Raw genomic sequence first — 20,837 nt, 5'->3', positions numbered from 1 at the left:
GAAACGTCATTTATTTTTCTTTACCTACGTGACTTTACCGAAAGAACCAAGGGTATGGATCCTTGCAGTCACGAAAACTTAAAATCTAGTATAGTAATAAACCCGTAATGACCCAGCCCCCCCCCACGCCTAATGACAATCATCTCATTCAGCAAATTCATTTAACTCTCGATCCGTGGGCAGATTATCCGGATGGCGGGTTGCGGGTTAGGCCGTGCTTGCGAAAGAAAGAAAAATAAATAAAGCATCTTTACGCACACGCACGCGAGAGTTCAATCGTCAGCCGCTCCTCACTCGCCGGGGGGTTCGTGACTCAGGCGCCCCTGTCACTGCAAACATGTCAGAAAGTAAAGCGATTCTAAGCGATTAAAAGAAAGAGATAACAATCGTAAGATAACCCAATTCACGTCGCCGCCCCTCCGCCGTTGTGCGTAGGATAAACGAAAAATACGTCTTTGCCACGTTTTGCATTATCGGCGTTGTCGTTTTCCGTGGGGCGATCCACCCCTGCCACTGAACAATTACGCACAGGTTTCCCTCGCTCGATGCGGGGCCGGTTTGTCGGACCTCGCGCCGTATACACGGATAAACTATTTCTACCCAGGACTCGCGACGTCGCGCGCCTCGAATCCACTCGCACCGCGGCTACGCGGTCGCACGTGGGGCAGCGTTTGCGTACCGCGGCGCGTGCCGTACGCGCTTACGCCGGCCAGGCAGCCGTCTCTCTCGACTCGTGCGATTTCGCTTGGCGTGCCCATTTCGGAACTCGCATCTGCCGCCGCACAGGAGCGAGGGAAACTTGGAACGCCGGCTCCGTTAGCGCGGGCGTCGCCGCGCAGCAGTCGCTCGCTCTCACGAAGAGACGACTCGGGAGCAGCGAGGAAGGAACCGCAGACGAGCGAGAAGGCGGCGGCAGCGACGCCAGAGTTGACCGCGCGTTGCCAATGGCGTTGCCGCAGGCGGTTAAGCGCGCTGAGCCATCAACACGGAGACCCGAGTTCGATTCCTGGACACGGCGAACACGTCCGTCAAGTCAAAGCGATTCCGTGCTGGCGTGAGCAAGCGGTGGAAATGTCACTTTCCTGTGGCGGGGGCAAGTTTATCCATGGGACAACCAAAGCTGACCTACTTATAAAGTAGTACTCGTGTTATCGACTCGAAAGCAATGATGACGGGGCCGAGTCGACCCATAACCAGAACTTGCAACCTTCCCATCATAAGCCCGCTCGCTCTGCCGCTCAGCCACCCCTGGCCATCAGCGGTTGAATTATCTGAAGCAGTCCCAGGCGCTGCCGACACCGACCTGCGATAAGCAGCGTGGTGAAGTACGGTCAAAGATCCCCTACGAGCAGGATCGGTTCGGCGACGCCTTTACCGAGGAGCGGATTGACAGAGTTGTAAATCATTTCATTGTCGTGTTATAGTTACCACGACCAATTCTGAACAGAAGCTGAAACTGGGTTGAGTTTATGGATAGTGATTGGATTGGAGACCGCTGAGTGTACCAGAGGTCGGCTGCGGTCATTCGCTGTGGGCGGCCAAGTGCAGCAAAAGCCAGGAACTATGTACAGCCGGTGCCAATCCACCGCTGGATCAGGGCCCTCCTCATGCCCGCGTGCGTCGTGGATACGCGTGACCGTGAAGCAGAATGCACCAACAGATGTTGCTGGGCTGCCCTCTTCTGTCCACCTCCCAGCCCTGCAGGCCTACGGCAAACTGCTTTAAACGCCGGTTGCCTCGGGCACGTATGAGCCAGGCTGAAACCTGCTCGGCTTCCAAAGCAACTAAGTCGTCGATTAATTAACCAACTCATTAACTTCGCTGCCAAAACTTCCTCTCCACCAGGCGAGAGAAACCCCCTCCAAGGGGGTTCTCCCTTTATATTTATTGCAAATATCATCTTTAAAAAATTATCCACCAGCAATGGTAGCAATAATAATAATACATTTAAAAAGTGATACGCACTATGGACCGGATTCAGTCTACCTCCACCCGCCCCCCCCCTTCTCCGCCCCCTCCCCTCCCTACCTCCTCCACCAACCCGTCGCTAAGTTTCCCTCCCACAACCCTCCTGCCCCCCCCCACCACCTCAATTTAACTCATCACCGTCGCTAATTAATCCCTTGAGCTCCCCTCCTCTCCCCCACCCGCCCGCCCCGCCGCAACCGCCGATGACATCCGCACGCTAACGACGGCCCGAGAGGCCTCGCCACCACCGCCGCGTTCAGTTCGTCGACGTATCCATCCATCGTCGAGTGTGTGCAGGCGATGCAACTGCACCGGTGGGTGGCCCCATGGGCTGGAGTGGTGCCCAGATGCAGGGGCTACGACGACAGAGAGGTATTACGGTACTGTGTTGTTTGTGCGCCGGGTGCAGAAATGTTTTCCAGTTCAAATGAAGACCTGGCCTTGCCGCCCCTCCCCCGACCACCACCATCACGTGATTATTGTTTGGCGTCGCCATCGTTTGCCGTGATTTATCGCGCGACGCGATTCGCGGGCGTCACACTGTCGCTCCCCCCCCCCCCCCCCCGGTTGCGTGGAGCTGGGCGGGGGCCCGCCGGAGGTCACTTGACCGTCGCCGTCGTGGCCTGGGTCCGTGCCGCCACCCACGCCATGAACACGTCCCTGTCGCGACATTGTCGTAACCGTTACCACCATCGCGATCGCCATCGTCGTCGACGCTGCTTTCATTGGGGTTAACATCGTAGTCGTCGCCATCATCATCATCATCATTTCCCTCATTGTCGCCGTAGTTCATTTTGATTGTCATCATCGTTATCATTGTCATCATCATTATCATTGCCATTGTTATTTTGATCACCGTTGTATTCATCGTCGTCATCATTGTTAACATTGTCATCATCATCATCATTATCGTTGTCAACTGCCACTTCATCACCGCTTCTGCCCATCGGTCACCAACCCATCTGGCCTCGCTCCAGAGTTTTCCCCAGCGTGTGCACGACAACCTCAGGGCGTAATTACCGGCGTTAATAATAACTTAAATTTCCCAAGTCTCGGAGGCGCTGGGCAGGAACCACAGACAAGCAGGAGCAGAGGTAGTTGCAGCAGCAGCTTCGGCAGCCAGGCGGGAGAGCCGGCACGAAGCAACAATTTCCCAAGCTCCTCTCTATATTGTATATTGATCCTAGTAATAGGTTTTTACCCTTTTAACTGGCACAAAAACCGACACCTTTATTCAAGGCATCATGTTTGCAATAACCACAACACAAGCGGTCAAAATGCAAACAAAAGAGACAACTCTGATAATAATATTGGCACTGTCCTTGAATTTGATTGGTCCACACCCGAGACAGCTTTTCTTAGAGCCTAGTCTCCACGCTACTGGTGTTGGACCAGAAGTCGCCAAAAGGCGTACAACTCAAAAAACAGCGCACTATCAGAGTATTGAGGGCTCGGGGTGAGCATTTACATTATGAGACCTCCTTTGCCAGTAACAAGATATAGTAATAGGTTTCACCCTTTTAACTGGCACAAAAACTGACACCTTTATTCAAGGCATCACGTTTGCAATAACCACAACACAAGCAGTCAAAATGCAAACAAAAGAGACAACTCTGATAATAATATGCACTGTCCTTGAATTTGATTGGTCCACACCCGAGAGGGCTTTTCTTAGAGCCTAGTCTCCACTGGTGTTGGACCAGAAGACGCCAAAAGGCGTACAACGTATATTGATCCTTTCCTGCTCCGGCACGTCTGCAAGTTACAGGGTTGGGGGGGGGGGGTCCCTTTCACCGCCGAATCTGGGGAACACACGAGCGGCTCAGCGCTAACTTCATTTAGAGAGCCGTAGTCACGCCGCTGTTTTTAAAGCTGTCGTTACTCACCGCAGAGAACCGTAGCGACACGAACCGCCGCACTCTACGACAGCCGGAGCCAAACTGTGTGCCACACGCCCTTCAGATTTCGTTCCGAGAAATGTACGCCAATGGGCGTTTCACGCGCGGCACGTAGAGTGATGGGAGATGACCACATTTCGCTTGTGTGCCCCAGGGCAGGGGGTAGACTCGCCTGCAGTGGCTGACCACGCACTCGCTGCTACAGTACTCGTTGTCCCAGTCGACGCTCTCCACCGACGGGTTGTTGCAGCCCGTGCGCACGCACCGCGACACCGCCGCCTCCGCCGTCACCGTCACCACCGCGTGCGGCGGAGAGGGCGCCGGCAGACACTCCACGCGCGCCGGCGACTTCTGCCGACGAGAGAGAGAGAGGAGAGAGGAGGAGAGGGGCGGAACGGCCCCGAACGTCAAATTGATGGTAACAACGGTGACCCCACGCCACGCCGGGAAGGAAGCGCGTTCGGCGCTCGTGGCAAAAGGTTCGCGGTTTCGAACCCGGCAGGACGCCCCGGTCAATGCTGCGGGTGTATTAATCTTAAAAGTCCCCGCCGTCTACTTAGCCAAAAACTAAATATGGAAACTGGCCGTATAAGTGAATGAAGGGTTTACAAAATGTAACTAATATAATACAACCAATAATTTATTATTTAACTAACAATTTATAATTATATATATATTTTTTATAAATTAATATAATAATATTCTTAGTTTTTTCGGTAAAGTCACGTTGACTTTACCGAAAAAACTAAGAATATGAATTACTGCAGTCACGAAAGCTTTAAACCAAAATTTAATATAATAATAACCAATAATTATTTCAGAAATAATTAATTAATCACTAATTTTACTCGCAATTTTACTAATAACTTTATCGCTAATTATTATATTCAGAGAATGACCGGATAAAAATCCGCAGACTGACGGCAGTGGTGCCCAATCTTTCCGGACCCACGGATCACCTTGCACGTTCACACGGTTGGCTACGGACGGATCGAAAGAAGTTCAAATGCATACATACGTACGCCACAAAAAACGTGTTATACTAAAAACTAAAAATGACACGACATCGTCGCGTCTGCGACGGATTTCGCGGGCCACCTCCCTTGCGGACACGACCAGCGACCGCACGCTGGGACTCCGCAGGCTTTCACCACAACTCCACGATCTATTTGCCCCCATCTCGACCGCGACAATCGACGCCGACTCGACCGCCGCTGCCCACCTCCGTGCCGGCGGCGGCGGGCGGGGAGGCGGGCGCCACCGCCTGCACCAGCACCTGCTGCGCCATCTGCTGCACCACCTGCTGCACCACGGTCACCGGCGCCTCGGTGGCGGCGCGAGCAGCGGCCGCCGGCGTTAGCGGCAGAGGCTGCTGCGCCACCTCCACCATGCGCTGCACCACGGCGCCGCCGCCCTCCATGGGCTCGATCTGCATCGCGTCATCCGCCGAGGCGGCCGAGTCGTCGGCGCCCGCCGCCACCCCGCCCTCCGGCTCCTCCACCTCGTCGACGCCGGCGCCGCCGATGCCGCCGTCGGCGCCCGCCTGCTCCTCGCCGGCGCTCTGCACCTCCATCGGCTCGCTCACCATTACCTGCCGGGGTGGGTGAGAGCGGCCGGGCGGCCGAGCGTTGAGTCGTAAGGAGGGGACGATGACGGTGGCGGTGATGCCGTGCCAGTAGGAGCAGCACGATTGGCCATCGCCGGTCATAGTGACGACGTCATCACCGAGAGTGACCAGCAACAGCAGCACCACGGAATGAGTCACGTGCCCCCCATCCATCATCGGCACCACCACCCTTACACGTGCCAGGAGCACCCACAGCACATCAGCACCGACACCAGCAACACCAATGTCAACAGCAGCACAATGACCACCACCATCCTCACCACCTCCACCACCACCACCGCCATCATGACGACCAGCGGACCAGCACACGGTGTGAGGGCTCCGTACTCACCACGTCACTGTCGCTGACCAGGGGCGTCACCTGCACCGTCTGCAGGTCGTCGCTCACGAGCGAGTGCACGTGGATCTGCTGGTGCTGCTGCTGCACCACCAAGGGAGGCCGCTGGTTCATGGGGCCCTGCAGAACTATCTGCTGCTCCATCAGCATCTGCTGCTGCTGCTGTTGCTGCTGCTGCTGTTGCTGGGCGGCGAGCCGCTGGTGGTAGTGCGGGGCGCTCATGAGCGGCGGCGGAGGGGGCATCCCCATGGCGGACACCGACGAGGTCCCGACCGCCCGCCCGCCGGTCCCCGCCGGACCCGCCCCGGCCATCATGACGCCGGCGCCGGCGCCCCCGCCGCCCCCGGAGGCGTTGGCGTGAGTCGCGACGACGGGCCGCATCATCACCTGCGGCATAGGCTGCAGCGGCGGCGGCATCGGCGTGGCCGCCGGCGCCAGCACGATGTGGGCCGGAGGGGCGCCGGGGGATTTCTGCAGCGCGGAGAGAAGCTCGCCGTCCGTCGGGTCCAGGGCGGCCTGCGCGAGGAGGCGGGGCGGCGGCGGTGACCGCCCGTCCGTCGGCAACGTTACAACCGGCGCGCCACGAACGTCGTACCGGCAGTCACGCGCCCACCGTCGTCGTCAACGTCGGCAAACGTGGCCGCCGCTGCCGCCAGCGTCGGCGACCTGCGGCTCTCCGCAGCCCCGTGCGGCTCTTTAAGCGACCGCTTCGTGACCGCTATTTATTAAAGAGCAGCGTCTCGAACTCGGGTGGCACTGGGGGGGGGGGCTCTTGAAATATTGAGGGGTTTTTTTTCTACCGAATAGCGAATCAGAATGTGACTATTTATTTATAGTGGAAGAATACGATGAACTATAAAGCGCTTCTTCTTTGGTTCTTTCGGTAAAGTCACGTAGAATGAGAATAAAATAATAAATTGATAAAATAAAATAACACAATAATATTCTCACGACGTTTCGGCCACAACACAAGCAGCCTTCATCAGGTGAAGGGACGAGACTGTCTGGTAGGACAGCGCTTTTTCACAGATGTCCAGTCGGGGCACGGAGTAAGGACGCTGCTTGCCGACCCCTGGTCAAGAACGCGGCCGCCCTCCGTCGCCGATGTCACCACCGCCACCGCAGCCGGCAACCAGTGGTGGCACCTTTGCCGCTAGTTGCAGGGATTCACGGTTTCGAATGCAGCGGCCGCCCTGGTTAATGCTGCGGCTGCGAGTATTAACCGTAAAAAATATCACTGCGCTCCTTCCGCTTCACGGTGAACATTCAAGTTTCCGTGACGTCGGTCGCAAGAGTGGGCCCATTGTCGTGCAATGGTCCAAGTTCGTCAAATTTGCGACATTACCTGCAAATGTACTCAACTGTGATTACAGCACACACATATCCAGTGGCAATCATCGCCCCCTACTGCAAAAACTTGGCAGGGAACCTCCTGAAAATAAGTCATGAGACCCCGGGGAGGCTTTCCAGAGAAAACAATTGCAACAAAAATAACGTTACGAAATAAATGTAATAACGTCGCCATCAACGCCAGAGATCGTCAATAACAACACCAACACCACCGTCATCACCACGGCTTCCCCAACGCACCACACAGCAGCAGCCCACCCCCCCGCCGCCCCCACCATCGGCGCCCTGCCTGGTGAGCGTGGCGAGCTGGCCCACCCTCACCTGAGGCAGGAGGCCGTCCTTGTATGCTGCGAGGGCCTTCAGGTAGTCCTTCTTGGCGGCCTCCGCCTTCCGCTTGTAAACCTGGGCCAGGCCCGATACACGCGCACCGTTTCATCCGCGAACGAGGGCGACCGCTGTCGTGCTTATGCCCTTTAATGTAAAATATAAACAACAGAAAACATGTACGTATGCAAGTTGAACTTTTTTTGCCCCGCACGTAGCCAACGGCGCTAATGGGAGGTGCGGGGGAAGGACAACAAACACGTAACGCCGGTATCCGTTAGTACGATTTAGCGCCAGATATGCGGCCGACCTATTTCTACCCAAAATGTATTCCCTACACGTGGCTTGAATTATTTTCGTTTTCATTTGTACAACAGTATCAAGTATGTTTAACACGTAGGCTTTCGCGACCAATATCATCCATAATACAGATTTTTTTTCTTGGGATTAGATGGCGTAAATATGAATGTGTCGCTAAACGCGCCACCACTCGACACAGCCAATTAAGTAAGGTTCGTCACGTAAACAGAACACGCCAATTCGTTATTAGTACAGCACACCGGAGCGTTGGAGAGCAAATCCACAACATTTACAATCTGAGTGTCAGAGTCATGGATCGGGAATCGGCTCCAGTGGGATCGTCCAAAACATGGAGCGTCGTGCCGCTCCGATTAGTCATCGGTGGAGGCACCGTGTGGTATATTTGCCCCATTGGGTGAGTGCAGTGGACTAAGGGACGGCAGTTGTGGACTATCCGGCGAGCATGGTGAACTATGGGGCGAGTTCAGTGGACTGTGGAACGATTAAAGTGAACTCTGGGGCGAGTTTAGTGAACTGTGGGGCGAGTGGTGGATTGTGGAGAGTGCGGTGGATCGGCGTTGTGGTGGAGAGTTGTGGACTAAAAGACGAGCGGTGGTGCAGTGTGGTGGAGGAGTGTCGGTAGAGTGTGTCGGTAGAGTGTGTCGGTAGAGTGTGTCAGTGGAGTGTGGCGGTGCAGTGTGGCGGTGGAGTGTGGCGGTGGAGTGTGGCGGTGGAGTGTGGCGGTGGAGTGTGGCGGTGCAGTGTGGCGGTGGAGTGTGGCGGTGGAGTGTGTCGGTGGAGTGTGGCGGTGCAGTGTGGCGGTGCAGTGTGGCGGTCGAGTGTGGCGATGGAGTGTGGCGATAGAGTGTGGCGGTGGAGTGTGGCGGTGGAGTGTGGCTGTGCAGTGTGGCAGTGGAGTGTGGTGATGGAGAGTGGCGGTGCAGTTTGGCGGTCGAGTGTGGCGGTGGAGTGTGGCGGTGCAGTGTGGCGATGAAGTGTGGCGGTGCAGTGTGGCGGTGCAGTGTGGCGGTGGAGTGTGGCGGTGCAGTGTGGCGATGGAGTGTGGCGATGGAGTGTGACGGTGCAGTGTGGCGGTGGAGTGTGGCGGTGGAGTGTGGCGGTGCAGTGTGGCGATGGAGTGTGGCGGTGCAGTGTGGCGGTGCAGTGTGGCGGTGCAGTGTGGCGGTGGAGTGTGGCGGTGGAGTGTGGCGGTGGAGTGTGGCGGTGGAGTGTGGCGGTGGAGTGTGGCGGTGGAGTGTGGCGGTGCAGTGTGGCGGTGGAGTGTGGCGGTGGAGTGTGGCGGTGGAGTGTGGCGGTGGAGTGTGGCGGTGGAGTGTGGCGGTGCAGTGTGGCGATGGAGTGTGGCGGTGCAGTGTGGCGGTGCAGTGTGGCGGTGCAGTGTGGTGGTGCAGTGTGGCGATGGAGTGTGCCGATGGAGTGTGGCGGTGCAGTGTGGCGGTGGAGTGTGGCGGTGCAGTGTGGCGGTGGAGTGTGGCACTGGAGTGTGGCGGTGGCGTGAGGCGGTGGAGTGTGGCGGTGCAGTGTGGCGATGGAGTGTGGCGGTGCAGTGTGGCGGAAGAGTGTGGCGGTGGTGGTGGACCCACCTGTTTCTGCTCCTCCCCGAGGCTGTCCCACATGGAGGCCACGATCTTGGAGACCTCACCAAACGTGGCACTCGCATTCTGGCCCTTGATGGCCGCCTGAGCCACATCGGAGTGGTGGTGGGGGGGGCACACGGGGAGGGGGAGGGATGTGGGGGAGGTTAGGGGTCGCAGAGGTCATGGGGGGTTCAGCAACGAGTAGCGGCTTGGGTAATGATGGGAAAGGATGAGGGTCATGCTGAGGGTCATGGTGAAAATCACAGTGAGGGTTACATCGAGGTCAGGGTGTGGGTCACGGTGAGGGTCAGGTGAAGATTACAGCAAAGGTCAGGGTGAGTTAGTGCGGGTCACAGTGATTCACAAAGCGGGCCACGGTAAGTCACAGCGAGGGTCACGGTGCGGTCCAGGCTAACATTACAGTGAGGGTCAGGGTAAGTCAGAGTGCAGGTCACGGTAAGTCACAGCGAGGGTCACGGTGAGGTCCAGGCTAACATTACGGCGAGGGTCAGGGTAAGTCAGAGTGCGGGTCATGGTAAGTCACAGCGAGGGTCACGGTGAGGTCCAGGCTAACATTACGGCGAGGGTCAGGGTAAGTCAGAGTGCGGGTCATGGTAAGTCACAGCGAGGGTCACGGTGAGGTCCAGGCTAACATTACGGCGAGGGTCACGGTGATTCACAAAGCGGGCCACGGTAAGTCACAGCGAGGGTCACGGTGCGGTCCAGGCTAACATTACGGCGAGGGTCAGGGTAAGTCAGAGTGCGGGTCATGGTGAAGACCACGGCGAGGTGAGAGCGAGGTCAGGGTGTGGGCCAGGCCGCACCTGCGTGTCTCGGAAGAAGAGGGCGTACGCGGACAGCGGTTTCAGGGGCTCGTTGGGGTCCTTCTTCTTCTTACGCTTGCTGGGCTTCACTTTGCGCTGCAGCTCTACGAGCTGCCTCTTCTCCAGCGCCACCTGCACACACAACAACATCAACAACATCAACAAACAACAACATTTTGATTTAAAGCTTTCGTGACTGCAGGGATTCATATTCTTGGTTCTTTCGGTAAAGTCACCAAGTAGAAGGGAAAACAATGAAATAATAAAAAATAATAAAATAATATTGCTTTATATTTTTATTATTTTATTGTTTCCCTTCTACGTGACTTTACCGAAAGAACCAAGAATAAAAACAACAACATGCTGCTGCTGTTGCCGTTTGTTGTCGGCGTAGTGATAACACTTGCACCTCGCAGCAAGCAGCGTCTGGGTTCGATTCCCGACTTGGGTGCCTTTCTCTGCCGTGATAGCGAGGCTATCACGCTGCATTTCCCAGACGCAGTCTGTACCAGTTCCACCGCAGTGGGAGGGGGTGAGAGGAGGGATGTTACCACGGCCGCCGCGTGTTATCCCAATTGAGTAAGTTGAGTATGTCTGTATGCTGAACTTCTTTCGCACCGTACGTAGCCCACCGTGGCTAATAGGCAGCTGCGGGGGGGGGGGGGGGGGGCAAGGACAACAAGCACGCAAAAAGCAGTTCTAAACAAGGCTGCCGCTGACGTGCGCGGGCGACACGGGCACTCACGCGGGCAGCCTCTTCGGGGTCCTCGGCGGGCTCCAGCGAGCTGCACGGTGACGGCGTGGGCGACTTGCTGCTGGGTGGCGACGGCGAGCCGTGGCCCAGGCCCAGGTGCGATTGGTCAATGGTGGTCAGCTGACCGTGCGGGATGCCCATGCTCCCAAGCGGCCCACTCAGCCCCCCGTGGGAGCCCGCCAAGGAGTGCGAGCGGAGCTGCAGGGTGGTCCTCTGCGGCTGCTGCTGATGCTGTTGTTGATGCTGTTGTTGCTGCTGCTGGTGCTGTTGCAGCTGCAGCTGTGGCGGCTGATGTATGAGTCCCGCCATGCTCATGTGGGGACTGTGTGCGTGGACGTACGGGGATGTGTCCTGTGGAGGCGAGGCATGAGAGGCTGGAATCGCGAATTGCGAAAACGCGATCATCCGTTCAGTTAATCAGCGCTGAGTGTCGCTACGATCACTATTCGATTGAAGAATGTAAACTATAAACTATTTTTGTTTTAACAGGTAAAGGCCCACAGAGCTATGTTGCTCTTTTTTCAGAAGCGACCTGGCCACAAATGATAGCTCAACGAAGAAGTGACTTATCATCACGTGGAGATTTACAGCAGCCACGGGGAGAACACACAAACTACAAATTTCAAGCAAACTACAAATTTCAAGCAGACGTCAGGGTTGGGATCGAACCCACGACCTCTTGCGTACCAGGCGAGATAGTTAACATCTCGCCACGGGAGAGACAGAGAGACACGCAAACTCCAAATATACAGCAGGCGTCAGGGTCGGGATCGAACCCACGCCCTCCTGTATACCAGGCGAGGTAGTTAACATCTCCTAGCCACCGTGATGATGATGAGAGAAAGACACGCAAACTCCAAATATACAGCAGGCGTCAGGGTCGGGATCGAACCCACGCCCTCCTGTATACCAGGCGAGGTAGTTAACATCTCCTAGCTACCGTGATGATGATGAGAGAGAGACACGCAAACTCCAAATATACAGCAGGCGTCAGGGTCGGGATCGAACCCACGCCCTCCTGTATACCAGGCGAGGTAGTTAACATCTCCTAGCCACCGTGATGATGATGAGAGAGAGACACGCAAACTCCAAATATACAGCAGGCGTCAGGGTCGGGATCGAACCCACGACCTCCTGTATACCAGGCGAGGTAGTTAACATCTCCTAGCCACCGTGGCGCTCCTCGGTGTCTAGCTCAGTGGTGCCCCCCCCTCCGACTACCGCACCCCCCACTAATCCCCTCCCACAGGTCACGAAGGCCACAGCACTCGGGGAGATCGCATGTCTACACATCTAGACGTCACAAGGAATGATGAAATCACTGCTGGATGAAGACCTCTCTCCAAGCCGTCACCATTGCTCACGGTCCTGCGATGTAGCAGTGGGCGCATCGTACCCCCCCTGGAAATTAATTTCACTCGCACGCTGTCAGAAGCTCAAAACGTTAACTGGGGTGCCAATTCCACCACGAATTATTATTCTCAGCTCCAATGCGAGTCATTAGTTTCCAGGCTGAGAACATCTATCTGCTCAATACAATTAATGTCCCTGTCAATCCATAAATTGTGCGACTATGGGTCTCTGTGTAGTAAGTCAATGGCAACTGCTCTGAGACCATCAACTCAATACGCATCCAGAACCCAATTTAATCAACGGCGGCTGAACCTGGATTCGAGCCCAGAATCTCAGCGCACTGACCTCTGAGCCACCCGGCTCCCCGCTCCCCTAATTGTAATGGATATTATATTAACATCATCATCATCCATTATCTCCGACTGCACGGTCGGGCCAACGTTGTCGACAAGAGTGGTGGTGGTGGCGGTGGTGGTGGCGGTGGCGGCAGCGGTGGTGGTGGTGGTGTTCTCACCATGTCCAGTGTGGCCTCCAGCAGGGCCGGCTCGGCCGACAGGAGGCCGCCCGCGATGGCTAGGCTCGGCAGCTCGAGGCCCTGCGCCGGCGGGAAGTGCGGCGAGAAGTCTCCGCCGATGACGCCGCCGGCACCGCTGCCAGGATGGCCACCGATCGCCGTCCTGCCGATGTCGGGGACGCCCCCGCCGGCCACGGGCTGCAAAGAGCCCCCGAAGGCCTGGACGACGACCCCTCCGCCGTCCACGGCGGAGGGATCCACCCCGGGAAGCCCGAGCTCCTCGGAGGGGTCGCCCAGCGCCGACATGGGGGGAATCTCCAGGTCCTCGTCGCCCAGGCTCGGAGTGTGGAACGTCTGCCGGGGGTGACGGGGTGGGGGGTGGTCGGGGAGGGACGGGGGGTGGTTGGACGGTGGCGGGGGTTTGACAGCAGTGGAAGGGTCAGCAGTGGCAGCAGGGGTGGTAGCAAAATGACGACGACGACAACAACAGCAGCAATGACAGCTACGATGGCAGAGCCAGTAAGAGCAGCAGCGACAATAACAGCAGCAGCGGCGGCGGCCGCAACAGCAGCAGCAAGCGGTAAAAGATAGCAACAGCAGCAGCACCGGCAGCAGTAGCATTAACAGTATTATCAGCGAGAGCATCAGTAGAGGCATCAATAGCAAAAGCAGTAGCAGCAGCAACAGCGTCAACAACAGCATAAGTAGCATTAATAGCAGCATCAATAGCAGCAACTGCAGCAGCAGCACCAGCAGCAGCATCAGCAGCAGCATCTGCAGCAACAGCGGCAGCACAAGCGATAGCAACAACAGCAGCAGCAACACCAGTATGAGATCAGCAAAATATCAGCAGCAGCAAAACAGAAAAATAGATAGCAGCAACAGAAACAGTAGCAGCAACAACGGTAGCAGCAACAACAGCAGGAGCAACAGCAGTAGCAGCAACGACAACAATACAAGATGAAGCAATAGATGACAAAATGGGACCTTTGAACCAGTATCAAAGTAAAACATATTCTTATTTTTTCATACTACACAATAATTAATTATTTGTAAATGCAGCTGCTGCAATAACAAGACGGGCGGTATTGCGCTGGCAACAACCGACACAACACCACCACCACAGCCACCGCACAAGCGCAGCAAACAACAGACAACCCGACGGCTGCCCAGGTTGTAACGAAACATCGACTCGGTGGTTTTGTTGATTGTCACGCTCCCGTAAACTTCACTTGTTACTCCATCCACACCGAGGACTTGGTCTACCAGACTCATCAACACCACCTTCAACCACAACCCACCCACCCACTCAGTCAGTCACCCACCCACTCACCCACTTACTCACTCACCACACTGCAGGTCACAACTCACTCACCCACCCGCTCATTCACCCACCCAACCACCCACTCTCTGACTCACTCACTAACCTACCCACCCACCCACTTACCAATCCACTCACCCAACCACCCCCTTACTCACTCGCTCACCACACTACAGGTCACTACTCACTCACCCACCCACTCATTTACCCACCCAACCACCCCACCCACTCACTCACTCACCTACCCACCCACCCACTTACTCACCCATTCACTCACCCACTGACCCCCTTACTCACTAATTCACCACACTGCAGGTCACAACTCACTCACCCACCCACTCATTCACCCATCCAACCACCCACCCACTCTCTCACTCACCCACTCACCTACCCACCCATTCACTCACCAATTCACCCACCCATTCACTCACCCATTCACCCACCCACCTACCCATTCACTCAACCACCCACCCACCCACCTACTCATTCACTCAACCACCCACTCACTCACTTATTCACTCACCTACCCACCCACCAAACTGCAGGTCACAACACTTCTCTATCTGATTATTTTCTCGCACTTCTCCAATTTGGAATTCCATCCTCTCATCATCTCTCCCCTCCCCCCCCCCAAGTTTTTACAAAAATAACCTCGCTCAATTCAAGAAACACATCAACCATCACCTATTACAACCTACAATGATGCTGTTTGTCGTTGCCTGCTTGACATTGTGGGACTTTAGGTTTGCGCTCAGCAACTGTGATTAAAAATAAAATACGTGCATCAAATTAAGACTTTCAGGAATCGGCTGCTATCCAATTGTGCATTAGTCACTCGGCAAGATGCTATATCAGTCAGCTGGGTAGTCTGGGTGTCCAGGACCTGTTCAAATATCACCCACCACCAATGTTATATCTGCCGTGGACAGATATCGAAACCAGGTTGAAGGTCCGTAGCGCCACGCACAAACCGCTGCACCAACACGCCAAGACACCACCGCACGCCACCGTGACTTGAACAAAAATGTACGTTAAAATAGAATTGCGCAAAAAGACAAGATAATAATTGTGCACACCTGGGGCGCGGTGCACCTACGCACAAGCACAAGCCCACCTGTTTTACCGCGGACGCCGCTGACACAAGACGAGCCGCTGACACAGACGAGCGAGTGCGAGCGCGAGCGAGCGTCGTTACCCGCGGTGACTCAAACGACACAAAAATAAACCCGCGCCACACACATCTCTGGTGCCCACGAGACACACACGCGCGCTCGCATGCGCGCGACGCCCAACGCCAGCGTCGCCTCCCAAGGGGCCGTGCGCCAGGAAGTGACGTCATCGGCGTTGCCCATCGGTGCAGGGCGTCTGGGGTTTATTTGGGGGGTAGGGAGGGTCCCCGAAGACCAGGGCTTAATTTCAGCTGAGTCCATCCGCACCCAGCACGCCACAGCCACCATACGTCTCCCCAACGGCCGTGGTTGCTATCAGATACGTGCCCACCTACTCCGGTCTCCGGGCAACCCCAAGAATATGTATATATATGCATATTCGTCGAAAGATTGAAAGCCCTGCTGGAGAGAGTGGGACAGGCGAGAGCCTTGAGAACAATGTCAGTGTAGAGGGGGGTGCTTTGGGGAGGCAGGGGGGGGGGGGTTGGGGGGGGGGGGAGCTCACCTCTGTGGTGGATAGAAAGCTGGGGTCCGACATGTTCATGAAGTTATTGGAGCCAAACTGTGGGGGAAAACACGGAGAGCAGATTAGATACTCCAGGATAGACAAAACAAAGACAAAGATCCCCCGTAGAGCCTTCACAGACTGTTGGGGCAAGTGCTGTTAGCGAACACCTATCAAGGGCGGAACGGCACACGAGGGGGTGTGGGTGGCCAGCACCACGCCCGGCCGCCTTTGTCTCCCTAATGGCGATGTTTACACATCGCACCAGGTACAGATTGGAGGCTGAGTCGACCTAATGGAGGCCGCGAAAGTTAAATTGGTACACAAAGAGTTTGCCCGCGATAGGTCGAAACCGCATACGATAAGCCCGCAATATTGTACTGACAAACTCAAACGCGCGCGCGCACACACACACTCCCCGGCACGCCGTGCCGCCACTCACCATTCCTCCGCCGGTGTCGGGCTCCAAAGATTGAAAAGCGGCTTCGAGCTAAAACCACGCAAGCCTAAACGGACAGAGCGCAACGCGCGCACACACACACACGCACACACGCACACACACACACACGCACACACACACGCACACACACACGCACACACACACACACGCACGCACACACGCACGCACGCACACACACACACGCACGCACACACGCACGCACGCACGCACGCACACACGCACACGCGCGTGCGTTATCTCCTTTGGAGATGCCACCCACTTGCACAGCACCGCACCTTTACCAAGTGGTCGTGAGAGCACCCGTCATGCCATCAGGTCTCAGAAGCTCAAGCAGAAAAGACCCAATCCTGGATTGTGCTTGGATTTGGCCACCACAGTGTGCAACAGGTGGTATAGGACCGCAGTGGAGGCCAGTGCAGAAAAATGCACGTGCTGTACACGTGCGGCCAACGTCAATCCACTGCTGGATGAGGGCCTCCCCACGCCCAGAGGATTTTGGGGGTTATTGGAACCATGATTCACTACGTCGGTCAATGCAGACCTCACCCCAACAGGTGATTGAATTTAACAAAAGCGATGGCTCCAAATGCTACAGACGAGGCTGTTAAAAGACTAAACAAGTGTGTTGGGATTGGTGGGAGAGAGACAGGCAGAGGTTTTGAAATACAAAGTTTGTCTTCTCTATTATTTATCCCTATTATTATTATTATTAAATTGGGATATTTACATATGGATCACCCTCCATTATGACTTTTAACAAATGCAGGGTTCAGAGTGCACGGTGGCAGGGCTCGTAGATTCACGATCTTGCACCTCAGCTTGGTGCAGGATCCTGCCAGAGACTTACCAATCGGCAAAGCGGTGTGGGTGGCGATGGAACCACCTCCGGCCCTGCCTCCCCGTGTCAGCCGCTGGAGCTGTTGCTCTTGAGTGTTTCAGACGATGATACTGCAGCAGCAGCAACAATTACCGCTATTCCGGCTGGTCGTGATGCCACCAGGCACCTGCACGCCAACAAAGACAAAGATCCCCCGTGTAGCCTGAACAGACTGTTGGGACAAGTGCTGTTAGCGAGCACCTATGAAGGCCGGAACGGAGCACGAGGGGGTGGGTGGCCAACACCACGCTCGCCCACCTTTGTCTCCCGAGTGGCGATGTTTACACACCGTACCAGGTACTCATTTGAGGCTGAGTCGACCTAAGGGAGGCCCAGGACCTATTCAAACAATCGTCACTGGTCTTGGCCGTGAGCGGGAATCGAACTCGGGTTCCCAGATTCGTAGCGCAGCGCGTTAACCGCTGCACTACCGCTCCCCACGCTAACACACACACGCGCTAACACACACGGTTCACCCCGTTCAGGGCCGTCATTTAACTTATTGTGGGAAAAAAAAAGATTCCTCCTGTATAGCCACACCGGTTGTTGGGGCAAGTGATGTTCAGCAAGCAGCTTGTGAAGTTTGACATGGCACAATGTGGGGCCGGTGTGGACAGCGCTGCAACCGGTCGCACGTCTCTCCGGTGTAGCATTTGAGGCCGAGTCAACCTAGGGGAGGCCCGGGACCGCCTCTGTCAATACTCACCACCGACGTTAGCCTTGACTGGGAACGGAACCACTCCGCCTCGGACACTCGTACCATATTAACATCCGTAAAGCCACTGGGGATTTGACCGAGAGGCCTGACCCTGCCGATTAAACTCTTGCAAGCTCAAGCCGATTCAGGGTTTGCTGCTGTTAACCCCTAATCCTAAACCCAGGTGTGCACGGCTCCATAGTAGACCTGAAGTGCCAATCTCCCCATGATTAAATAGGAGCTGAGACAATGCTTTACTTGAACCCTATTTCTAAAACAGTCTACATGGCCGAAGGCTGTTTGGATTAAAGTATCGTTCCCATATATGAGTACTGCAGGGCAAGTGGAGATGAAGATTTGTCTAATTATTTTTTTTATTTTAGTAACTCCTTAATTTTGTCACTTCATGAATTTAATGAGAGCATTAAAAAAAATTTAGCGTCAGGCCAAAAATGGCACATCGGTACCAGCCCATAAGGCGATTGCTCACAATTATTTTCTTAAAACAATTTTTAATCTCCGGATAACAAAGGTGAATGATAGCAAGATGAATGTCGTAGCTTTGTTTTTTTTTTAATTCATCATTAAAGAAAAGCACCGTATCGAACAAATATATAATAGGCGACGTTTCGGACAACAGCCCTCTTTCACAGCTCATAAGAGAGGTCAGAGCGGTATAAATAAATCGTTCGCATTCTTTGATACGAGATGATCGTTTTGGGGGAATCAACTGTGATATGAAACGTCTATGGAATGTGAATATAAATAAATCGCAAGTTGTGCGTACGAAACGGGCAGGAATGACGTTAAGCTTTTAACCGACCACGGTGGGACGCTGACCACGGTGTGACGCTGACCAGGCTGGGACGCTGACCACGGTGTGACGCTGATCACGGTGGGACGCTGACCACAGTGGGACGTTGACCACGGTGTGACGCTGACCAGGGTGGGACGCTGACCACGGTGTGACGCTGAGCACGGTGGGACGCTGACCACGGTGGGACGCTGACCACGGTTGGACGCTGACCACGGTGGGACGCTGATCACGGTGGGTCGCTGACCACGGTGGGATGCTGACCATGGTGTGACACTTATCACGATGGGACACTGACCACGGTGTGACGCTGACCACGGTGGGACGCTGATCAGGGTGGGACGCTGACCACGGTGGGACACTGACCAGGGTGGGACGCTGACCACGGTGTGACGCTGACCAGGGGTGGGATGCTGACAACGGTGTGACGCTGACCACGGTGTGACGCTGACCACGGTAGGACACTGACCACGATGAGACACTGACTATGGTGGATACTGGCCACGGTGGGTCGCTGACCACGGTGGGACGCTGACTCCGATGAGACACTGACCATGGTACGACACTAACCACGGTGGGACAATGACCATGGCGGATACATGTAGCAACTTCCACCCCGAGGTGGTACCGACTAAACAGCTTGGGCTATGATGACTGAGCCCTCCCCTCCAGGCTCTTAACAGAACCCCCAATTTACAGGACCCCCAATTTACAGGACCCTCAATTTACAGGACCCCCAATTTACAGGACCCCCAATTTACAGGACCCCCAATTTACAGGACCCCCAATTTACACGCCTCGTCAATCCACTGCTGGGTGAAAGCGCCCCACGCGGCGTCGCGTCCCAGTGGCTTGCTCGGCCGCAACTTCACAAACGCCGGTCGATGCGTGCTTCATTGTGAAGGAATTCGTGGCCGCCAGTCAAACTCACTCACTCCGTGTCAACACGCAGGCACATTCATCATCACCGTCAACAGCAGCAGCAGCAGTGGTCAATCCGCTGCTGGATGAGGATTACCCCATCTTACCCTTCGATGGCAGTGGCTTCACGGAGCATTCGCGAGCGAGCAAATGACCATTTGGCGAACGTCCTCGGCAATTCAAGGGCGCTAAGTCGATCCTACATGGAATGGAACGGGACGACAGGTCGCGGATGGAATCCTTCAATCCGGCAGCGGATTGATCGCGGCCGCGTGCGACGTGACACCGGTTCGCTTAGCACCGAACGCTCTTGAGGCCAACGCGGTTTAAAGTCTCGTCGCGTTATAGACGAGCGCCTTTTTTAATTAAGTAACAAACAAAAGCAAAAAAAGTTGTGTGTGGGTGGGGTGGGGGTAAAGGGTTGTTGTTGATTTAAAGACTCGTTCGGCCACGGCGAATTTACCGTCGCACGAGCACGTAGGTAGGCCTCGAAAGCCTACGGACTTTCCTGGCCCCCCGCTGCCGGCGAGGTCCCGAGTTACCCGCGTACAGAATCTAGCCCAGGCCGGTGGGGGTGGGTCGAGTGTCTCAAGTCATTGGCGGGCGGGCGCACGCTGATAGGGTCGCTCGATCATCACCGCTTCACCTACACCTCCCTCATCATCACCTCCCTCATCATCACCTCATCACAATCAACTCCTCACCGTCACCTCCAGGACCAACATCGCAACCATCAAATCCCTTCCTTCGCATCGCTTCCATAAAACTTCATCATCATCATCACCACCACGTCCTCCTCCTCATCTGCTCACCTCCCTCACATCACCACCACCACCTCCTCACATCACCACCTCCTCACCCACCACCACCACCTCCTCACCTCCGCTGGGTGGGAACTCGTCACAACTGCTCACCGCGCGGCCTCCACCAAGCCCATCCCTCCCCGCCTTCCCGACAGCGATTTGAATCTAAATGATTATTATTATTAAGACGGTGGTAGTTTGTTGTTGCTGTTGTTGCTGCTGCTGTTAACACGCGGCGATCGATCGGGGTGGGCAAGTGGAGCGAGTTAACGACAACTGTTGGTGTGGCAGTAGTGGTGGTGCTGATGGTGGTGCTGGTGGCGACGGTGGCCGAGACGGGATAGCAACGCGCGAGCCGATAATGGCAACGGTCCCCCCCACACACCCCCCCACACCCCACACAGACTCCTCCCCCCCACACCC

General features: G+C 55.6%; 1 protein-coding gene across 3 annotated transcripts; it reads right to left on the bottom strand.

Annotated features, from left to right (window-relative positions):
* Nucleotides 1–2,155: 2,155 nt before the first annotated feature.
* LOC116954208 (TOX high mobility group box family member 4-B-like) lies at nt 2,156–20,789 on the bottom strand. 3 transcript variants are annotated; one of them, XM_032974743.2, is made up of 14 exons: nt 20,492–20,789; nt 19,719–19,810; nt 17,150–17,306; nt 16,285–16,348; nt 15,843–15,899; nt 12,848–13,201; nt 10,972–11,331; nt 10,227–10,358; nt 9,409–9,504; nt 7,502–7,582; nt 5,825–6,346; nt 5,089–5,457; nt 4,039–4,217; nt 2,156–2,628 (listed from the first exon to the last, which is right to left on the bottom strand). In XM_032974743.2, the coding sequence occupies exons 4-14, from the start codon at nt 16,285–16,287 to the stop codon at nt 2,568–2,570; spliced, it is 2,214 nt and encodes a 737-aa protein (XP_032830634.2). In that variant the 5' UTR covers nt 16,288–16,348; nt 17,150–17,306; nt 19,719–19,810; nt 20,492–20,789; the 3' UTR covers nt 2,156–2,567. The 3 variants fall into 3 exon arrangements, with proteins under 3 accessions (XP_032830634.2, XP_032830633.2, XP_032830635.2); XM_032974742.2 differs by lacking the exon at nt 19,719–19,810 and having other exon boundaries at nt 20,492–20,788; XM_032974744.2 differs by lacking the exons at nt 19,719–19,810; nt 20,492–20,789 and adding an exon at nt 20,075–20,407.
* Between the last annotated feature and the right edge of the window lie 48 nt (nt 20,790–20,837).

The sequence above is a fragment of the Petromyzon marinus genome, chromosome 54, assembly GCF_048934315.1.
Source record: "Petromyzon marinus isolate PM22_M1 ecotype Great Lakes invasive population chromosome 54, UKy_Petmar_22M1.pri1.0, whole genome shotgun sequence".
NCBI lineage: Eukaryota > Metazoa > Chordata > Hyperoartia > Petromyzontiformes > Petromyzontidae > Petromyzon > Petromyzon marinus.
The sequence above is the reverse complement of the archived record's forward strand: the minus strand, read 5'-3'. Positions and strand labels throughout refer to the sequence as shown.